This window comes from Nelumbo lutea, chromosome 4 (assembly GCF_056320005.1).
Source record: "Nelumbo lutea isolate HS-2025 chromosome 4, American lotus-T2T, whole genome shotgun sequence".
NCBI lineage: Eukaryota > Viridiplantae > Streptophyta > Magnoliopsida > Proteales > Nelumbonaceae > Nelumbo > Nelumbo lutea.
Window position 1 is genome coordinate 24845438 of NC_142687.1, and position 20679 is coordinate 24866116.

Genomic DNA, 20679 nt, shown 5'->3' on the forward strand with positions numbered 1-20679 from the left:
CCATTTAAGCCCATTACTTTTGCAGTCCGAATCAGTTGCTATGTCCTATGTGGTTCATCAGCTATTAATTCTGTGGAATAGCAACAAGATAAACCAGTTGTAACAGCTTATGGGGTACCATTATACTTTGCAAACAAGTAATCTCTTTTTTATTCTTTTATTTGTTCTTTTTCTTTTGGTGGGAGGGGGGGATCGATAGAGTCTAGAATTGCTTTCTTCTTCTGTATTTTAGGCCCATACAAGAAGCAGAGAACATGGGTCTACAATGGAAAATGGGCCTTAACAAATTCATCAACAGGGTCACCACTGGGCAAGGGCACCGCCCACTTGGCTACTCAGCAACCTGATACAGAAATTAGACCCATGCACTGAAGGGAGGGCTGATCACCAATAGCAGAAGCATTAGTGTTTGGTACTGTACTTACGGAGGGTTTGGTAGTCTTGAGGTTTGGAGTTTGGACCACCCTATTATCCCAGAAATTAATCTCTCTCCAAAGAAGAAACAACGCTAGAGAGGGAGAACCCTACTATTTCATCTTATCAGGCCTAATCAACTGATAAGTCTTTTTATTTTTGGGTAAGAGCTGATAAGTCACTTTCTATCATCATTTGTTGGTTTTCACCTCAGAAACAAGAAGAATGAATTTACCCAAGCTTGTTCTTTGAATATGCCTGTCAAATTTGGATCCAGTTAAAGTGTAACATTTACAAAATTTCAATGCACAGAAATCGTTGATAATATGTGCCAAGATTCTTATGAAATCGTTTACCTTCCAGGTTAATGCATGGTTCCCATGATCCCACCTGCCATGTGGCCTTCCCTTGCCACGTTAGATCAATCTTTGCTCTCATTTTCCTTTGGAGAGTCATGATGTGGTAGCCAGTTGGACAAATTATTCGTCACATGGTAGATCAGAATCGTTCTTATCAAGGTTTTTGAATCGCTGTTGACCCGGACAGTTGGACCATTCAGCCTAGGGACCGTCTAGGCAACTGGTTTCATTTTACCCCAAACCCGGTTTTAGCCAAAAACTGTTGAAAAAGTCAACAATCCGTTGATTATGGTGGTCGAACCATCGACCCGTTCAATGGTTTTTTACCGTTTTTTTATTTTTAATTATTTTTTTATTTGTTTTATTTGTTTGTCAAAACAGGTTGTCCATTCGAACCGGACAGTCGGACCGTCGTCCCAGAAACCAATGGCCAAAACAGTTACGTTTTCGGGTAGTTTTTTAAAACGTTGGTTCTTATTGAAGTTCGTTATCTAAACATGTCACCTATGAACCAATTAGATATTGGCATGTCAACCCAAAACTTTTTTTTTTTGAAATTGTCTAAAACTCACCATGAATTTTCAATGTTTCTCTTAAACTCACCACAACTTTTCAAAATGTCTAAAACTCACCATGTCAGTAAGTTTTTACTTTCCAAGATTCACCTTCCGTTAGTGCACCATTAATGCTTCTTAACAGAGGTGTCTATGTCAGCATAAATAACAACTTTTTATGACCAAATTACCCTTGAATGGTGAATTAGAGAAAAAATGGTCTTTTCAGTTTTCAATTTTCTTTTTTTTTTTTTTTGCATTTTTAGTGTTCTGTTATAATTTCCAATGTTATTTTATAATTTCTGTTTTTTTTTTACATTTTTCTATTTCTACAATCTATAAATTTTCTTGTATTTTTTATTTATTTGCAATTTTTATAATTTTCATAATTTCTATGTATTTTATATTTGAAAATATTTTTTGAACTTTTTCCTTTTTTCATGTCTAAATATTAAAATGATAATATATTAACACCCGTTAGTCTGTTTAACATCAAGTTAGTGATATAGTGATTTTTGAAAAGTTGTGGTGAATTTTAGATGTCCCTTTTTTTGTTATAAAATTTCATTGGACAGGAATTGTTGGGTGACACCAGGTTAACAAGAGTGGATTCTTGTCAATGGATCCTGATGAAGGAAGATTTGGCCCGACCTCTCTATTATGTGACACGTGGCAGAAACAACAGCTCGGCAAAAGGGGCTAAGCCTAGGCGGGAACAAGGGGATACACTTCGCCAAACTGACCCACCTTGTAACAGCTCGGGACACTTCGCCGAACTGACCCACTTTGTAACAGCTCGGGATACACTTCGCCGAACTGACCCACCTTGTAACAGCTCGGGATACACTTCGCCAAACTGACCCACCTTGTAACAGCTCGGGATACACTTCGCCAAACTGACCCACCTTGTAACAGTTCGGGATACACCTTGCCGAACTGACCTGCCCTATAGATACCTCCGAGCTCAAGACCGCCTCGCTCAGCACTTTGCATCACTTTCTGGGCACCAAAACCAAACAAGTCGTACCATGCCTGACACTAGGGAAGTCTGTGCCCGAGGGCGCCACGCCTGACTGACTTGGGATTTGACGTTTGGCAGCAGCACTCTAAACGGCCACCTGACACCGCCATCTACAGTTAGACGGTTAGGCAGTGATGGTTCTGTCTCAGCAGAAAGGACGACGACCGAATTGACAAGCACAAGGGTAATCATACCCGATCTGGCAAGGGCCTCGGGACAAGTACACGAAGTGACTATAAGAGCCCCCTACCCCTCGACAACAAAGGTAAGCAAACTTTGCGCTATCTGGTATTACCTTGCTTTTAAAGGATTCTAACTTGAGCTTCGGAGCCTCTACACAGGGTTCCCCCCGAAGCTTTCCCATCTCCTCCGTTTCAGGTTCCCTGCTACCCCGTTCGGAAGCAAGGCAGCGGACAGCTAAGACCGGCTGGATCGCACTCCATCAGATCCCACTAAGTCTCGGCAAATTTCAAGTTAACACTACTCTAACATTAGCAAAATTTGGGTGAAATTCAATTCCGCCAATACAAATGTATCATATCACACTAATGTGTGAGCAAGGTTCAAAATAACGATGCAGGCCGTGTAGGCCTGTACCGGGAAGCCCCTGATACAGTATGTATCGGCCAATATGCCTGGATACGTTACAATTTTTTTGATCTTGTGTGTGATTGTGATGTATGAATAATCTAGTATGAGATACATGTAGTAAAATTGTAGATCGGAAATGAAGATTTGGGCCATTTGTCAGCCCAATAGGGTTGGGATAAGGTAGCCTGTCCCTCCTACCGTCATACCCATAAGCCCTAACCCTAGTGATAACAGAATTTGATGTCTCGGATACAATCTAATAAGGGGTGATTTGGCCAACCAATTACAACAGGACGTGGCTAATCTGAATCATTTATTGACATCTCAGTGCCACGTGGGGACAGGTCAAACTGAGCCAGGTCGGCCTAAACCAACTAACCCAACCTACATCCCCGCCTAAGGAAGAAGAGTAGGTTGCCCCTCAACTGAGCGGAGCACGTCACTTTAGGAGAACAAGCTGATGACTTCAGATGCCGGCTTGACCTCACCGACCTAGGCAACTAACGACTTGAATAGGCAGCCAACCTCTAGGGTACTAACCTACATGGTGATCTGTCCTTACTTGGTTTAGCATACCTATCGGTTTCAAAACCGATGACGGTCATCGTCAATATTACTAGATACAGCTCCAGAGTCCACTGGGTGCCTATCTTTTCTTTTTTCAAATCTAGTTTGATAGGGACCAGTTTAAGGTCGGTCTACCCTTTAAACCATTCGCTGACCCAAAACACTCACATAGGGAATAGGGGCATCAAGAAGGCCACGATACATACTGTACCTATCTCAGATACATGTATTAAATTTATAGAGGTGTACCCAATTTGTTGAACCTTGGGTACCTGTATTAAATTTAATATTGGGATTATCTCAGGTACATCATGTATTAAATTTATGGTGAGATTTTCCCAATTTGTGGCTGGACTCCCATGTTTCCAGTGAAATTTTTAATTGCAGCAAATCCCGTCACCCCAGGGCGTTCCTTACCGCCTAAAAATGCAAATGACGATGATATGAGATATTAAACCACTCTATCCAATGGAACCCCCAAATCACGAAATTAATTGGAAAGCTCAACTATTTAAATGTTGGGTATTGAACCAAACGAGTTTGGGCAATAGAGATATATCCAATAATCCAACTCCAGAGTCAAGACAACAGAAATCAGGAAAAGAGAGGTTGGGGAAAAGAAACAACAGTAGTTGATAGTGGATACAAATAATTTAGACAATGGAAAAGGCAGGCTGAAGTGCCAATGTTAAACAGGGGGATCTATTTACTACAAATCAACACAGGCCTGCTGAAAATAATAAAACAGACCGATATCCTAACCAAAGGCACAACGGAAACAATATCGATATAAAAGAGAGAAAGGGGAAAAAATAGAAAGGCGGTCCTATCCTCCCACTCCCACTTGAAATGAGAGAGGTCCCTAGTTACAGTACATTTCAAATGTTAATACACAAGACAACAGAGAGCTCTTAACAGCAAGCTCAAAAAACTTGATGCAGTCAAGACACCCCCATCAACGTGCCAAAAACACAGGTGGAACCTAATCACGTTGTGAAGAAATTCCACAACTTTTTCCCAATCGACACTTCGCCTGGATGCTCAGACTCATCATCATCATCATCCTCATCTTCGTCCCCAAATCCATCTCCCTCGTCACCTTCACTCGCATACTCTTCATCACCATACTCAACCGGCCCTTCTGTTGTCCCATTCACTTCTTCACTCAACTCTGCATTCCCAATCAACATCATTGCCTCACCATTGCCACCACCAGTTACTGTCTCAAACTGCTGCAGAGAAAAAATGAACAAAACGGGGAGTATTAGGAGTCAACTAAGTCCAACCTTCTGGAGCACGTAGAGAGAGAGAGAGGTACCCTGACAGCTCTATCGGCTGAGATCTCATGAATTTCCACCACACTTTCTAATGCTGTCACCTGCACCAAACGTGTACTTTGCCCATTCTCACCATTAACTCCCTGAGAATCTGCAATGGCAGCTTCCTGCTTGGAAGCTTCTTCTCCTGTAACCTCACCACCATCAGCTGCCTTCTTCATTCCTTTGGTGGGATCAGATGTTGCTTGAACTTCTGCTACAGCTTTGCCCACACTATTCATCAATTTGAAACAATAATGACTAGTAAAACACGTAAAGAGAATATTTGAGAATAGCAAATTACATCTTAAGTGAAAAAACAATGACCAGCTAGACAGTGATTTAAGATAACACCAAAAGATCCAAAATCAGTCAAGAATATGGCATACATGGTTGCCCACCATGAACCAGAGATGCATGCCCTCTTCAGTATCTTGTTAATGTGTGTACATTACCCACCTAGAACTTCAAATTGACAGGACATCTCTCAGTTCACAGCCAAGAACCATGGTAAGCAGAATCAATCTCCATTTCAAGATAGTCAATAAAAGGCCACTAACCTATGGTCGCAAGTCATCCTTAACAGACAAAACATGTTGAGACTTACACTTTCGGACGCCTTAGGTTGTATCGCTTTTCACCTGGAGTTTGCATAGCTGGTGCAACTGTTTGCCTCCTCTTTCTCCGCCCACCTGTTGTAACACTATCTGAGCGCACTTCACTGTCATCAGCATCCTGCTCACTCACAGTAGTTATAGAAGCATGGGCATGGTTACGCTTCCGCCTCATGCTTGCCATACCAGAATCTCCTCGGCTTTCTTCAACAATATCGACAAAACCTTCTCTATTCCCATTTTGTTCATTCTTATTCTCTTCAGGGGTTTCCCCAAGAATAACCTTTGCATCCTCAACAACAGCCTTCACAGAACGTGTTCTACGCATGGGCCTACGTTTCTTGGCATATTTGCGTCTACCACTCTTCAGCTCCGAATGTTGGGAATCTTCTGGTAATTCTTCTGTCTTGCTATCCATGTTGCTCTGTTCAACAGATAAAGTTGGTTCATCTTGCAACTCTCTGATGCTATTATCTAATTGGATCCTCTGGACATCAAAAGAATCACTTGGTACCACAAAGGAAGGTTCTGGTTCATCTTCCATATTAACTTCTATATTAACTTCTGTAGGAACAGATTCCGTACCTAGGCCTTGAGCAGCAACTTGCTCAGTCTTTTTGATTGGGGAGAAGTTAAATATTCTGGAAGTGCATTTCCGGAGCCAAGACATGCGTCCACCAGGAGAAGCCAAACTTGTTCCTCCAGGAGAAAATTCATTATTTGCCTCATCAGCACTGGTGCCACCACCTTGCATTGACTTCAGATAATTTTCAGCCAGTCTTGGCAGGGGAAGGACCTTGGCACCATCAAGCTCTTGAAGGGACTGCAGATCGGAGAACACAAATTCACTGATAATTTCTCCACAGTTCATGCAATCCTTGTTTTTCTCCACGAATGCAAGGAAGTGTTCTCTCTCCCTGAGAAATTGTTCTCTCTGATCCTTGAGCTTCTTGCTAAGCGTAACAAGATCATCAATGTCTTTCCGCATTTCAAGTTGCTGTACTTCAAGATGCCTTTTGTGTGTAGCAACCTCTTCTTTTTCTTTTTTGATTCTACGTCTTTCCAGCTCCATTTCTTCCATTTCTCTCCGAGCCACCTCCCTTAGGTGGTCAATTTTATTCTGTTCTCTAGACCTCTCCTCTCCAAATTCCCTCTCTCTTTCCTGCAAGTGTTTCTCCATTTCCTCTTGTCTATTATGAATATCAGCCTCGAGTTCCCTTTTCAGCAGCTCAAAGTCATGGAGCATCTGATCATGCTCACTTCGAGCTTTTTCAGAAAGCACTGATTGTTCATGCTCCATGCAGGCAGTGAAAGATTCTTTCTCCAGTTTTAGAGCTTCCTCCTTCCTTTTCACAGAATCCTGCATCGCAATCCTTTCATTTTTCAGCCTTTCCTCTTCTGAGGTTTTCAGTTTCTCCAGACTTTCTTTCTCTTCACTTACCTTCTTCAACTCTTTCATAATTTCAGTTCTTTTTTCGTCCAAAACTTCCCACTCCCTCTCAAAATGCTCCTTTTCCTGCCTCAAATCCTCAACCTCCTTCAAAAATAATTCCTTCTCAAGCCTGCATTTATCATTCTCCCGTTTCAGCTCTGATTGCAGCCGAATATATTCAGCTCTCTCATCTTCAGTTACTTTGAGCTTTTCCCTTTCTTCGCATATCCTCGTTTGCTGCTCATCAATGTCAGCCTTTATTTTCTCCACTTCAGCTTTGAGTATCACCAAGTTCTCTCTTTCAGAAAGCATTTGTTTCTTCTGTATCTCCAAGCTCTTCTCCTCAGCTTTGAGAACTTTCTCCCTCTCCTTCAAAGCTTTCAATTTTGACTCAAGGTCCTTTTCCTTCTCCTTAGATTTCTCCAATTTCTTCTCTACTGCCTGCTCCCGTTTAGCAATTTTTTCCTCTTTGTGGTTAACTTCAACTTCCCTCTGATCCACTTCAACTACTCTGCTTTTCAGTTCTTCATCCAAGGATTTCCTCTTCCGCTCCAATTCCAACTCAAATTCATGTTTCTTCTTCTCCAGAATGTTGTTGTGCTCATCAAGGATCTGTTGGATCTCCATCTATAACATGAAAAAAAAATCAAGTGTCAGTCACAACAAAAGAAGAAAATAGAACTACAAAAGGGATCACAAAATCTAATAACTCAAAATTCAAACCCTGGCAACCAGTTAAACGGAAAATACCTAACTCAATATTCACAAATTCTTTTTAATTTGAACAGAATGTAAATGATTTCATGTGAAACAGAAAGTACCCAAATCAAATAATTCCCCATCTAAGTTCAGGAATCCATGTGATACAATCTTGAATTATCAAAACCTTAACAGGTATAATTTGAACAGAATGTAAAAATTTCTTGTTGAGCTTATGCTTGGCGACCAACATCTACATTCTATTTTAAGTATGTAGATGTCACACACTAGGATCTATTATTAAAACCAATACTGGTCAGGTATCAACCCAAAAGAACTAGTATAGGCAATAACATGACATGTCAGAAAAGGAGTTTTTGTTTATTTATTTATTATTTTTTATAGGTAATGTCAGAAAGAAAATTTAACGCAACTATCTCAACATGTAACTGATTTTTTTTTTTGAAAAAATAAGGTAATATATTAAACTGCAAAAAATATGAAGGATATACAATCAGCCCAAATCCCTGTACAATGAGAAACAGTACTAAAGGAAAAACCCGTAGAACCCCAAAACCCAAGAACTGAGCCAGAAGGTGTTTACAAACAAAGAAACTGTCCAAAAAAGAGCTCTTTGTCAAAAAAAGAACTTAAATGTCTAGATTTGAAAAGCGAGTGATTAGCCAGCCACGAACACAGAATGCCCATGATATTTTTAATAACTTCCTCTTTTGATTATTGACGCCCTTCAAATACTCTCTGGTTCCTTTCACGCCAAACTGCCAAGAACACAGCTGCAGGAAAGGTGTTTCAAACCACCCTTCCAGCCTTACTTAAATCCTTTAACCACCAAGCAAACAGAAAGCTCTTCACATCAGGTGGAAAGCACATCTTAATCCTGAACAAGTCCAAAATATTCCCCCAAATCCAGTGTATGAAGTCACAGTGGATCAAGAGGTGATTAGAGGCTTCAGTGCTTCTGTTGCATAGAGGACATCTTTCATCCTGCACTTGAATGCCCCTTCTGACTAGGATATCTCTGGTCTGTATTCTGTCCAGCACCGCTGACAACACAAAGAAAGACACCTTTGAAGGGACATTTCTTATCCAGGAAAGCGGGAAAGCAGAAGACTCCTCCCTTGTCAAGCTGTTATAGAAAGATCTGACCAGTGATTTAAAAGGCGCACAGCGAGGCGCATTTTGGGGTATGTGCCTCGCCCAGGTCCTAGGCGCACCCCTTTCAAAAGGCGCGCGCTTGGTGCGCCTAGGCGCACCTGATGCGCCCTGCTCCTCATCCCAGGCGTGCGCCTTTTTAAAATTTTGTGCTTTTTGTTTTTTTTTTTTTTGAGTCTAACGGCTGGGCCGGGGGCTCCACCCCCGACCACGCCCCTCGAGGCAAACCCTAACATAGACTTGTTCGGGCTTGCCTCGAGGGGCGTGGAATGCAATATGTTTTACATCACATTAACTATTTGAAGCAATGCAATTAAGGAAAAAAAAGAGATTGTGGGTCTTACATACTTGAAAATGCTTTATATGTTTGCTTTTATTTTTAAATTTTCATTTGAATACACTTTACATGTTATGCCTAGGTATTTTAATTTTAGATAATAGGTTTTCTAAATCATTTATTTTAAAATTTAAGTTTATATTTTTTATTAACATTATGTTTAATATTTTTTGCATTTTTTTTAAATTGTTGGCTTTTTTTTCAATTTTCTGACTTTTTTTATTTTTTAGCTTGTTTTATTTTGCACCTTTCTTAAAAAGGCGCATGCCACGCCTTGCGCCTCATGCGCAAATTGGCCCTTGAGCTTTTAAAACACTGGATCTGACAAAGAAAATTCCTAAGTTTTCAAACATCCATTTCCTTTTGTCCTCCGCAGCTACATTTAATCTGACATTATATAAAGACTGCAGCAAACCTACGAGTGAGTTTATCTCCCGCAGTTGGGAATTCCAGACCAAGACTCCATTCTGAATTTCCAAATAATCAGCCAATGTTGCATTCTTGTCCACTGCTATCTCGAAAAGGCCAGGACACCTTACTGATTTTTTCACTTAAATGAACCTGAATATTTGGATTCAACTTTCATTTTCATGTTATAAATCATAAATTGACTAACCAAATATTTCATTACCCGTAGTTTGAAAATGGACAGTTTTAAAAAGTGCATTTTACCCTCTAGAGATACAAATTCCATCCAAAGAACGCAGAGAAACAGAGCAGCAGTGGTGACTGAGCACTACTTCATTTAAAAAGAAAGGGGGAAGAGCTTGAAAAGTCCATTTTACCTCTTTCTTTCTTTCTTCCTCCTCCTCCACAGCTGACAAGCAGAGGAGCACCAGCTTTCCACCAGTCTCCCCTCCCTCCTCTCTTCTCTTTTCTTCTTTCTTTTTTTTTTCCTCTTCCCTTCTTTCTCTACTCTTCTTTCCACTTCTCTGTTAACTGCACATAGCAAAGAGTAAGCAGACCATCACAGTCCAGCTATTTTCCTTCTTCCCTCTTTTCTATTTCTTCTTCCTTTCTCCTCCCCTTCCCTCTACTTATTTCTTCCTCTGTAAACCGATTGTAACAGAGGACATACCAGAGCAGGCAAGAAACCCAACACCCTCCTTCATGTTTCCCTCAAATCACTCCACTCTCCTTCAGAGACTCCATAGCCCTTCCTCACCAACTGGTTGTACAGTTGAGCTCCCTATGCCTACTCACTTATATTCGTTTCTCCAACTGCACAAGGCACCAAACAAACCACCCCAATACTCGAGCAATTGTCCCATATCGTGTTTACAAATGCCAAACTGGGTTTGACTCTGCACATCTTATTAACATCAATGTTTAGTATGAAGAGGCTCCACAGCTTCCTTCTATCTGAGATTTGCACTCAATCAGAGAATCAATGGATTTGGTTCTCTCTCCAGATTGTTCAACCTCTATACTGAATCTCTAATTTCCTCATTTTTCTATTCCTTTTTTATCTAATTGCTTTAGACACATCACTTAATTTTGGCAATTGACAGATTGATCATGTCTCCTAATTTCTTTATCTTTTATCTTTTAATAAAATGCTTCTGCCAATGTCAAATATGGTCAAGCATGTGATTAGTTTAAGGTTTGAACTATATGGATTAGAAGAGAATAATCAGTTGGATGGAAATAGTTCCCTATGAATTGTACAACTTGAGGGGTAATAAAGTATCTGATTGTTAACAACAAAGCAAGAAAATGTTGGGTTTATTTTATACAACAGTGGAAGTTTCAGAAAAAAACTTATTTGGAATATGCAAGTGGATGTTTGCAAGGTTAATGTTTTTCCATCTGTGCTCTCCTATTCTTACTCTCTCTGGATATGATTTTGGTGGGAGATTGGCAAGGGAATGACCATCTGATACTAAGTTTGTCTAGGCATGGAGGATTGGCAGGGAAGGGTAAACATGGGTTTTGAAAAGATTATATACATCACGTGATGTCATATGCAGACAGAATGTGACAGACCACTAACAGGGGTAGTATTCAACCTGTGACGTCATCTAGCAAGGTACTTCAAGTCATTTTAGAAACCAGAGGGGTGGTTTAAGCATTTATCAGAAACCAGAGAGGAGGTTTTTTAAGTATTTAACCCTATTTCATTATGTGAAAAATCATGATCACCTATGAAGCTTTTTTTTCATATTACACCTATAAAGCTTAAGAGATCCATTACAAGCATTGCACATTAGGCATAACTGAAATATAGAAAGGAATTTATGAAACATCTTAATTAACCACAATGGATAAGATAGTTCTTTTTAATTAGTATAGGAAAATAACTCACTCTTTCTCTAGCATTTAGCTTCTCTTCTAGCACAAGAAGTTCCTTCTCTTTCATATCTAAGCTCCTTTTGGTCAAATCAGCTTCCTGCACCCCAAAGAAACAAAAGAATAGAGTTGGATGTATAAGAATGCATTAACTAGAACTTAAAAATATTGGACTATCTCAGTTAGAAAATAAGCATACCTCCTCTTTTGCAATTAGATTTGCTAATCTAGTATTTATGTCATCTTCTTTCTCTTTTAAAGTTATATTCATCATATCAATCTTCTTTTCAACCTCTTCAAGATGCTTTTCTCTTTGCTTAAGAAGTCGGTCGTTTTCATTTGCTCTCTCCTCTCTCTGGTTCAAGATCCGCCGACCCTCACCCAACCTCTCTTCGCCCTCCTGTAGTTTCCTTTCCCACTCTCTCAAGTCTTCTCTCTGTTTAGACAAAGTTGTCTCCTGTGCTTCTCGCCTGAGAAAATGGAAGACATTTTGCAAGTTGGAAATGGAACATGGCATTTGCATTATCTAACTTATGACCTTGAAAAATTAAGGACTTATAACATGACAAAAAATGTTGCTCTCGATAGAGCACAATGGGACAGGATTAGTGTAGCCAACCCCCAAATAGTTGGGATTAGGGCTGAGTTTAGTTGAATTTAAGTTTGACAACCCAAAACAATGAGTAAAAACAAGTGATGGATACAAAAAAATAATAATAATAATAAGGTGGCCCAAGACACTAGAGTATACTCTGCATTTAGGGATAGACGTTCCCTTCGAAGTATACTTTCACGAGCTTCCACTTCTTGCAGCTTCCTTTCCACCTCTGAACTCTTTCTTCTTGCCTCAGCAAGATTGGCATCTGCAGCATGCAGCTTTGCTTCCACCTCCAAAGACTTCTCCTCAATATTAACAACCAAATCACTTGCTTCAGCTAACTTTGTATCAGATGTAAACTTGATTTCTGCATACTCCCCACGCATCTCACGCAAAGCCTTTTCAAGCTACAATGACCCATGTTGTTCAGGGAATGAGAACAGTGCATGACAGAATAATAATCTAGTTGGATATTCATTTCTATTCATCATAGACAGACCAAATATTTCTTACCATAAGAGTGCACACGTGGATGGGTGTAAAGTTAAAGAGGTGGAACTAATAAAAAATCAATAGAGAGAGAGAGAGAGCAACTTCACAATCAAAGAACCAATCTTTTTTTTTATAAGCAAGAACTAATAAAAATGGTCAGATATATATATATATATATATATATATAGAGAGAGAGAGAGAGAGAGAGAGCAACTTCACAATCAAAGAACCAATCTTTTTTTTTTTTTTTTGATAAGTAAGAACTAATGTTATCACTCCCCCACCATGCTTGCAATCTTGAGACAAATCAACAATCCTTGTTATCGCTCCCCCACCAATGTTAAAGAACCACAGATAAATAAATAGATAAAAAAAACAATGGTAATACTCTATCAAGGGCAATTTGAGGTCATGTTAATCATGAACCAAGCAAGATCAAACCATGAACACATGGAATCTTGCTCACTGAATATCAGCAACATTCTAAAATGATACATAGAGCAAACACAGCAAGCATGGTATTTGAAAGTTATAATTCACAAACATAAAATTCTTTACACAATTAGTATCAAGGAAGAAAAAACTAGAAATAGCAAGCATATATCATACATCATCCACACACTGCTTCTCAACTCCCAAAGCCTTCCTCAGATTTTCTTCTCGCTTCTCTACATCAGATATTGCAATTAAGTGTGCAGCTTGTTCACGCTTGAGGATCTCCTGTGCTTCAATTAATGCTTGCCTGAGTTCTTCATTCTTAGAAGTCCATTCTTTCTTTTCAATCAGAAGCAGCCCCATATTATATTGGTATTCAAAAAGCTGCTCAAAAAAAGAAAGGTCAGCTAAAAAATAATGTGCAACGTTCAAGCTGAAAGCAAAACAAACAAGGAGGTAAAGGCACAGATTAATATCAACTTATATAAGAACACATGTTGCATGAACATTGAAGATGGCAAGAACAGCTTTTGGGTGGTTCAAACCAAGTCAAACCAAAAGAACAACTACTGCAATTAGATAACGGTAGTAGTAAGAACAACAAAAACAATAATAATAAGATAACTAGATCCTATTTGCTAAAATAACTAGAATTAATTATCAAAATCTACTAAACCAGTAACAAAGGGAAAGCTGGATTATTAATATCAAAAGCAGACTTAATAAATCTTGTTCAAGGATGTCTCTGTAGATGATTTGATTAGAGGCTGGAGTGTTTTAGCAAGGTCTTCTACTTAATCACCTACCATACAAGCAGTTTGGTCCCCTCCTTTGCAGTGTAATGTCTAACTGAACATTGATGGAAGCTCTTTTGGGAACCCTGGACCTTCTGGAATAGGGGGTGTGTTTAGAGATGCGGGAGGAAAAATCCTCTATGTCAAATAGCCCAATAGGTTTGGGGGACTCACTGAAGTTTGGCCCTCCTCCAGGGGCTCAGATTGGCCAAGCAATTGGGGTATCAACAGCTAGAAGTAGAGGGAGATTCAAAATTAGTAGTAGATTGGCTGCAATCAAATAGTTTGGGAACGTGGTCCCTTAGACAACCTGTAAGGAAATTATTGAGCCTCACAAGGGAGCTGGGTGCACAAGTTTATTGGTCTAGGAGGTCAAAAAATGCTTTAGCTGACAACATAGCAAAGCAAGGGGTCGGGAGGTTTTTTTTTTTAATCAATAACATCAATTTCATTAAATTAAGAGAAAAGAGGGAAAGGAATACAGAGGGAGATAAAATAACTCCGCTCCCCAAAAAACAGAAAACTCAGGGAAAGCAAAGAAAATTAAAAACTAGCCCAAAAAACAGCCTCCCTAGTCACTCCTTGCTTGGCCAACCCATCCGCAAATGAGTTGGCACTCCTCTTCACCCAGCTGTACTAAATCTCTATGTCCCTACCCAGCCATAAGAACTGTTTTTTCTCATTGTTAAAGTTCCACAAACCACTGTCATCTGTCTTCAACCAATTAACCACCACCTTCAAGTCACCTTCCAGAATCAAACGGCTAATATTTAGATCTTTTGCTCTTCGAATTCCTTCAAACGCTGCAAGGATCTCAGCCCTAAGGGAGTCACCTTCTCCAATAGGGCCAAAGAATAAAGCAATAACAATCCCTTCCTCATTCCTGAAGACTCCTCCAATCCCAGAGGGCCCTGGATTCCTTACACTACTGCCATCAAAATTCAGCTTTATAAAGCCCGAGGGGGGAGGGTACCAGAACGGACAAAGAGTCATCTTGCATCTTGCAGTGGAAGCAATCTATTTCCAGTTTCTTAGCAAGACATCCATAGGACATTCTGAAAACGACTCCAAAGATTTTAGCCAATTGACCGTTCTTATAAGGATTCGGTCTAACAAGTCTTCCAAAGTTTTTTCTTTGTCAGAAAATATGCATGAGTTTCCTTCTTCCCACAAAGACCAGCAAACCGCTGCCCTAATACACCTCCACATAGTCTTCCCTCGCTTCTTAGGCCAACTGAAAAAAGATGGGGAAAACAAACCTTGGACAATCTCCGAAGGATACCAAGAACACCCAAAACGGGAGAAAACCCACTCCCAAACAGATTTAGCAACCTTACAAGAGACCATGAGGTGGTAGTCAGATTCCCCATCAGCTTTACAAAGAGCACATCTATTAGGAAGTAAACAATAGTTGGGTCTCTTTCTTTGGAGTAAGTCTAAAGTGTTGATTCTTTCCAGGAAAATTTCCCAACAAAAAACCTCACCCGAGGAGGAATAGGTCTGCTCCAAATTTCCTTAACTGGAAATTTTGTTTTGGGCATTTACTTTTGGCTTTTGGGCACAAGTTTATTGAGCCTCTCCTGTTTTTGTTCAGGGGTCACCTTTCACATTAGTAGGTGACAATTGTACTTCTGGTTTTTTAGCTAATGAAAGTTACCATTTCCTATCAAAAAAAGCTGACTTAATAAATTAAACAAGTTAAAGTAACTATCCAAATGAGACAAAACATTCAGCTTACAGTAGAAGTTTGACCCACAATATAACTATTATTGTTATCCAATAAAGAAAATTACAATAGAACAAGAGAGGTAGATATTATACATATGCACGATTAACTTCGGTATTTCGATCAATAGGCACCCTCTCCGGAGTCCAACAACAATTTTTAGATTCACAAAACTATTTCTGGATTAAGGGTAAATGTCAGTTTACCAGGATGAAATAAAACCGATGGGTCTAAACATGCCAAAACTTGGCAACTAGCAAGGCAACTGCTTGTAACGTTCTGATGGATACACCAACCTAAAATCAACTACAAAATATTGGCCCTTAACTTTCTTAGACAAGGTTTCATTCCAAGTCATTAAATTCCTTTGTTTTTAAGATATTTTTATAGGATTTCTATGGTTTAACTAAGGCTGTCAATGGACTCCGAAAATTGAATATCCAATTTGACTCTATATCTGATTATGCAATATTTAGATGTTAAAAGTTGCATCTAATTAATAATCGGATAAGATGTGGATTTAACCCCATCCAATCCAATTAAAAATCCGAGTCCATTAAAAAATTACTATATATATATAATAATTATGTAATCAACATCATCATCCATGCCTTATCCCAACTATATGGGGTACATGAATCCTACTTCACCAATCCTTCTATTCAACACCATATCCACTGTTGAATTATTAGTGCTTAAATCATTTATTACTACTTCTACTCATGTTCTTTTTGGTCTACCCTGAGCTCGTCTAGCCCCTTCGATGTGTAATAAATAACTTCTCCCAACTGGCGTAGTTGGTGCTCTTTTATGAACATGCCCAAGCCATCTCTCTCTCTCTCTCTCTCTCTCTCTCTCTCTCTCTCTCTCTCTCTCTCTCTCATTTTATCACCTATTGGAGCTACTCCTATGTTCCTATTGATAACTTCATTCCTAATCTTTTTTTTATCAATACTTCATTCCTAATCCTTATGTTTATCAATACTTCATTCCTAATCCTTTTTTTATCAATACTTATTTCCTAATCCTATCCTTTCTAGTTTTCTCAATCATCCATATTAGCACTCACATTTTCGCCACATTCATTTTCTAGACATGTTGTTTCTTGACTGCCCAACACTCTGCACCATGCAAGTACAACATAACTGGCCTTAAAACTGTATGTATACATATTATACATAATTATATAAAGTTTATAAATGATAAATTTAATATTTTATATTTGTGCACATTTTTATACATGTGTAAGTTAAAAACAATTAGTTTTTTAAAACTTTTTTTTGTCATTTTAAACACAATATGGTGGATGCAGATTAAATCCAGACCTGACCTGAAATTTGAAATGCCAGACTCAGATTGGATCCAGATCCACGATTTTGAAAATCAGGTTGGATGCGGATTTAGCTGGACCAATCTGTTTACAGCCCTAAGTTTGACATTTACTTGTCATCAACCGTGCCGCATTTGTCAAGGATGGTAGACTTCAAGAATCAGGTCCAAACTACCCCAATTTGCCCTAAGTTTGGCTAGACCATCAGCCAATCTGTTTGCAGATTTAGATCTAAATATCCACACCCCAGTCTTATCACCTATCAACCAATCTATAACCTCCTTGGAACCACCTTCTATTAAAATATTCCTGAAGTTAGCTTGTTTATCACCTTCTTTCGTTTAACCCTTTCTGTTTTTTTTTTTTTTGAACTCTTTTTTCTCACTTAGACACAGTAAGCGGTTTTGTTTTATCAATGTCATCAAATAGGACCAGACATTGAGCATAGTGTTGGAAAGTTCCAATTTTCCCAGTTTAACTCAGGATTTACCTGGTTCAAACCATCAAACCACCCAATATCCAGGAACTTGGCACTATCTCGTTTCCTATTTTTCCAGATAAATTGTTTGGTCAAGTACAATTTTTCAAAACACTACTCTTCTGCAAATACCCATCACAACACAAAAACAAAAACAAAAAAAAATAAAAACGGCCAAGTGAAGTGGATCCTAATGCTAAGGCAAGTCTGTAACAATACTACCTCAAATATTTACACCAGAAAAAAAATAGATGTCATTAAAATTTTAACAGCAATTGTGCTTGAATATACTGACTGCATGGAAGCCTACAGTATAAAAGATTTAAAGATGATATTAATTTTTGCAAATTGATCTAGACCATGCAACCATTAAATGAAAAAGAGACCATTTGACTGAGACTGCTTTTGGGAGATTTTCTTTTTCCTTTTTCCTTTTTTGTTTTTGTTTTTTTTTTTTTTTTTGCCTAAACAGGATTCTGACAAGCTATTTTTGAAACAAGCTTTAAAAAAAAAAAAAGTTCTTTCTTTGTGTTTGGCTGATCACCAGCTTTTTCATTCACAATAAGTTCTTGCAAACATGAAGAAATAAATATAAAATTTTTCACGTTTTCAAATGGGATTTTTTCATGCAACACCAAACAATTTTTTTACTGGTTTTTGGCTTCCCTAACATGAAAAGGCGCAAAAAAGACAGTTAGAAAAGCACTCCCAAATGTGACCTGACTCTTTTCCATTACCAGAGCAAAAAAGTGTCAACACCCTGGTACAAATTCTACTTTTCGGCAACTGAATCTAGAAAAACTTATGGCAACTTAACAATATATAATTCTAATAGTAACCTTGCCAAGTCCCTCCAGATGTAAATAATTCAGTGCTTAAATACATTGACGTTCATAGTAACCTAATTGAATATCAGAAGTGAACTCAAACATTGTAATATGCCTAATAACAACAAATAACTTGATAAAGTATAACTGATCCTTAACCTAATGGCACTAGTTACTAACTCTTCTTTTAGAAATTCCCTTATTACTTTATTCTAAAGCACAAGGTCTCTTTTTGGTATAAAGCCTAGTGCCATAAATCTGAAGAAATAGCAAAAGCCCCTTTGAAGTTCCAAGTTTTAAGTCAATATACCCATAGCACAGTCCTGTTGTCTGATTACATTTTTCACTCTTAAAGATATATCATCATAATTGAGTGAACATGAGAGATGGGATGATAATTAAAAAAGATGTAAATTAGAAATCAGAATCTTACTCATATGGAAAAGTTCATCATCAAGGTGATATGCTCCACTTGAAGAAACCTTAAGACGGTGGAAGCCATTCGATTCAAACATGTCATGACAGGCTTTCTGATAACGCTTAAGGCTTTTTCTTAGAATGTTTTGTGGTTGTTCAGATGATCTGATCTTAAATTATCTCCAAACAACCAGTTGTTACAGGAGTGCACGACTCCATCAAAAGAAAACCAACGAACAACATATTACACCTCTTCAGGAGATCAAATCACAAAATATTTCATTTTCAAAAGAAAGCCTTATTTATGTAATGTATGTAAGATCATCAAAAAATATATCACTGTCTAAAGGAAGCGTACTGGTTTTGGTTTTTGTAGCACCCAATATGAGTAAATGAACTATTCCTCATCGTCGCTGAACTATTTACTTGTACACTAACCCAATTTTAAGATATGCACCACCACATAGGATATACTTAAAAAGAAAATTAACAAATTAAAGGAGTATACAAGCACTGCTAACGTCTTTCTAATATATTAAAACAGAAAAAAAAAATATTTCCTTTAAATGTAAATAAGAACCAAGGAAAATAGAACGTACTAAAAACCAATCAGACACATACAGTAAGAAGAACAAAGGAAGAGAATGGGAATGAAGAAAAGTACCCACCTCTTTTTCTAGCTTCGAAACCTTCTCGACCAGCGCTAACCGGTCCTTCTTCTCCAGTGACGCCTCGTCCAACAATCCAGCCTCTGAAAACCGTCGCCAGTCATCCATGTCACCACCACCGTCCAACACTGTCACATTATTTCCCCCATTGTCAACTAATGAACCCAGCGGAGGCGGCGGCCCTTCAAGAAAAGCAACACTTTTTCCCTTTGCAACACTTCCATCTCCACCTCCGCCATTTCTAGGGTTTGGAACCGACGCCCCACCATTCTTCTGTACGTCACTCCTCGGCGTAAGTGACCAGCCCGACCACACCTTCCTCTGCGGCGTAAACATCAGACACTTCTCCGCTATAAATCTTCCACGAAACCCGCAGTTCCGGATCTTGGGTTCAACTTCATAACCAAGAAATCGACGGACAACAGAAGAAACCCTAGAGGGTAAGAATTCGCTACGTTATTGAACCTCTGGAACACTGATTCCACGAATTCTAGATGAAAACGATTAATTAAAGAAGAAAAAACAAACCCTAGCCGGACGTGAACGGAATTCCCAAATTCCGGCAAGTCGGAGTGCTGAAATCCGAAACTCAAGAAAACGAACCTCTATTTCACGCTTTTCTGCGACCGCAGCCTTTTCCCTTTCCGCTTTGCGCCGATCGCTCGCGTTCTTTCTTTTAATTATCGGGCTACAAGTTTCCTTTTACTATATTACCCTAAATTTGAATTCTTGACATCGGTGTCACCGAGGCCTTTCTTGTCATTTTTCACCGCTAGCGCTTAGTTTAGAGCTTGCGCTTCGAATGTCGACCTTTTTCGTGACAAAAATGCCCTTAGTCCAAAATTGATCGTGTTTTGTCATGCTTTCTTCTGTCCATATAAGAGGCGGCTCCGGAATCTGGAATCTGGATGACTAGACTGGATACATTTAGATGGTAAATTTGGGATGTGGTTAGGGATGTTTTAGTAAATAAGTTGGAGTAAAGATCGGTATGGAATATACCATGTAGAGAAGAAACGCAACGGTGCTTGTAATTGTAACCCAAACCAAAAATAAAAAAGTAGTTTGCTTCTCGGAACGATGCGATTGCGGTTGCGATTGCGATCCATCATCCATGTGAATTGTGAAGTTAATGATCTGTGACAACTAACAATTTCATTCTGCCACTGCCACTGCGTGGGCCCCACGCCTTTGGTTACGTGATTTCTCAGACTCGAATCGAATGCCCCAAACCCGACGGAGTTAATTAAAAAAAGAGAGAATGACCAATCAGCCCACATCATAATTTTATAACCCCAAAGTTGAGGTGAAATGCATCCTGACCGTGAATTGATGCTAAATTCACGGGCAAGATGTGGTTTATAGGAGAAGAGGGCTAATAATAGGGGGCTGGAATTCAGAATTCTGCATCATTTGTATTTATACTTCTCCATAGAAAAAATAAAGATAGAGTTCATCTTAACCGACCCGGTGCCACATTTCCAACGGCAATACCAACCTGTTTGTCAATTGACATCAATTCCAAACTGGCACCCACTTCAAGTGTAC

General features: G+C 38.9%; 1 protein-coding gene across 5 annotated transcripts; it reads right to left on the reverse strand.

Annotated features, from left to right (window-relative positions):
* Positions 1–4138: 4138 nt before the first annotated feature.
* On the reverse strand, positions 4139–20256 carry LOC148854698 (nuclear matrix constituent protein 1-like). 5 transcript variants are annotated; one of them, XM_088983931.1, is made up of 9 exons: positions 19735–20043; positions 19132–19564; positions 13066–13275; positions 12118–12371; positions 11566–11836; positions 11383–11466; positions 5430–7495; positions 4825–5056; positions 4139–4738 (listed from the first exon to the last, which is right to left on the reverse strand). In XM_088983931.1, the coding sequence occupies exons 2-9, from the start codon at positions 19465–19467 to the stop codon at positions 4493–4495; spliced, it is 3699 nt and encodes a 1232-aa protein (XP_088840057.1). In that variant the 5' UTR covers positions 19468–19564; positions 19735–20043; the 3' UTR covers positions 4139–4492. The 5 variants fall into 5 exon arrangements, with proteins under 5 accessions (XP_088840057.1, XP_088840056.1, XP_088840058.1 ...); XM_088983930.1 differs by having other exon boundaries at positions 19660–19816; XM_088983932.1 differs by having other exon boundaries at positions 4139–4735; positions 19132–20256.
* Between the last annotated feature and the right edge of the window lie 423 nt (positions 20257–20679).

Coding starts and splice junctions, on each gene's coding strand:
- LOC148854698 (XM_088983929.1), bottom strand. CDS start 19,467: ATGTTTACGCCGCAGAGGAAGGTGTGGTCGGGCTGGTCACTTACGCCG. Junction 7,496..11,382: donor AGCTAAATGCTAGAGAAAGA/GTGAGTTATTTT, acceptor TTCATGTTATAG/ATGGAGATCCAACAGATCCT. Junction 5,057..5,429: donor AACCTAAGGCGTCCGAAAGT/GTAAGTCTCAAC, acceptor ATTGATGAATAG/TGTGGGCAAAGCTGTAGCAG.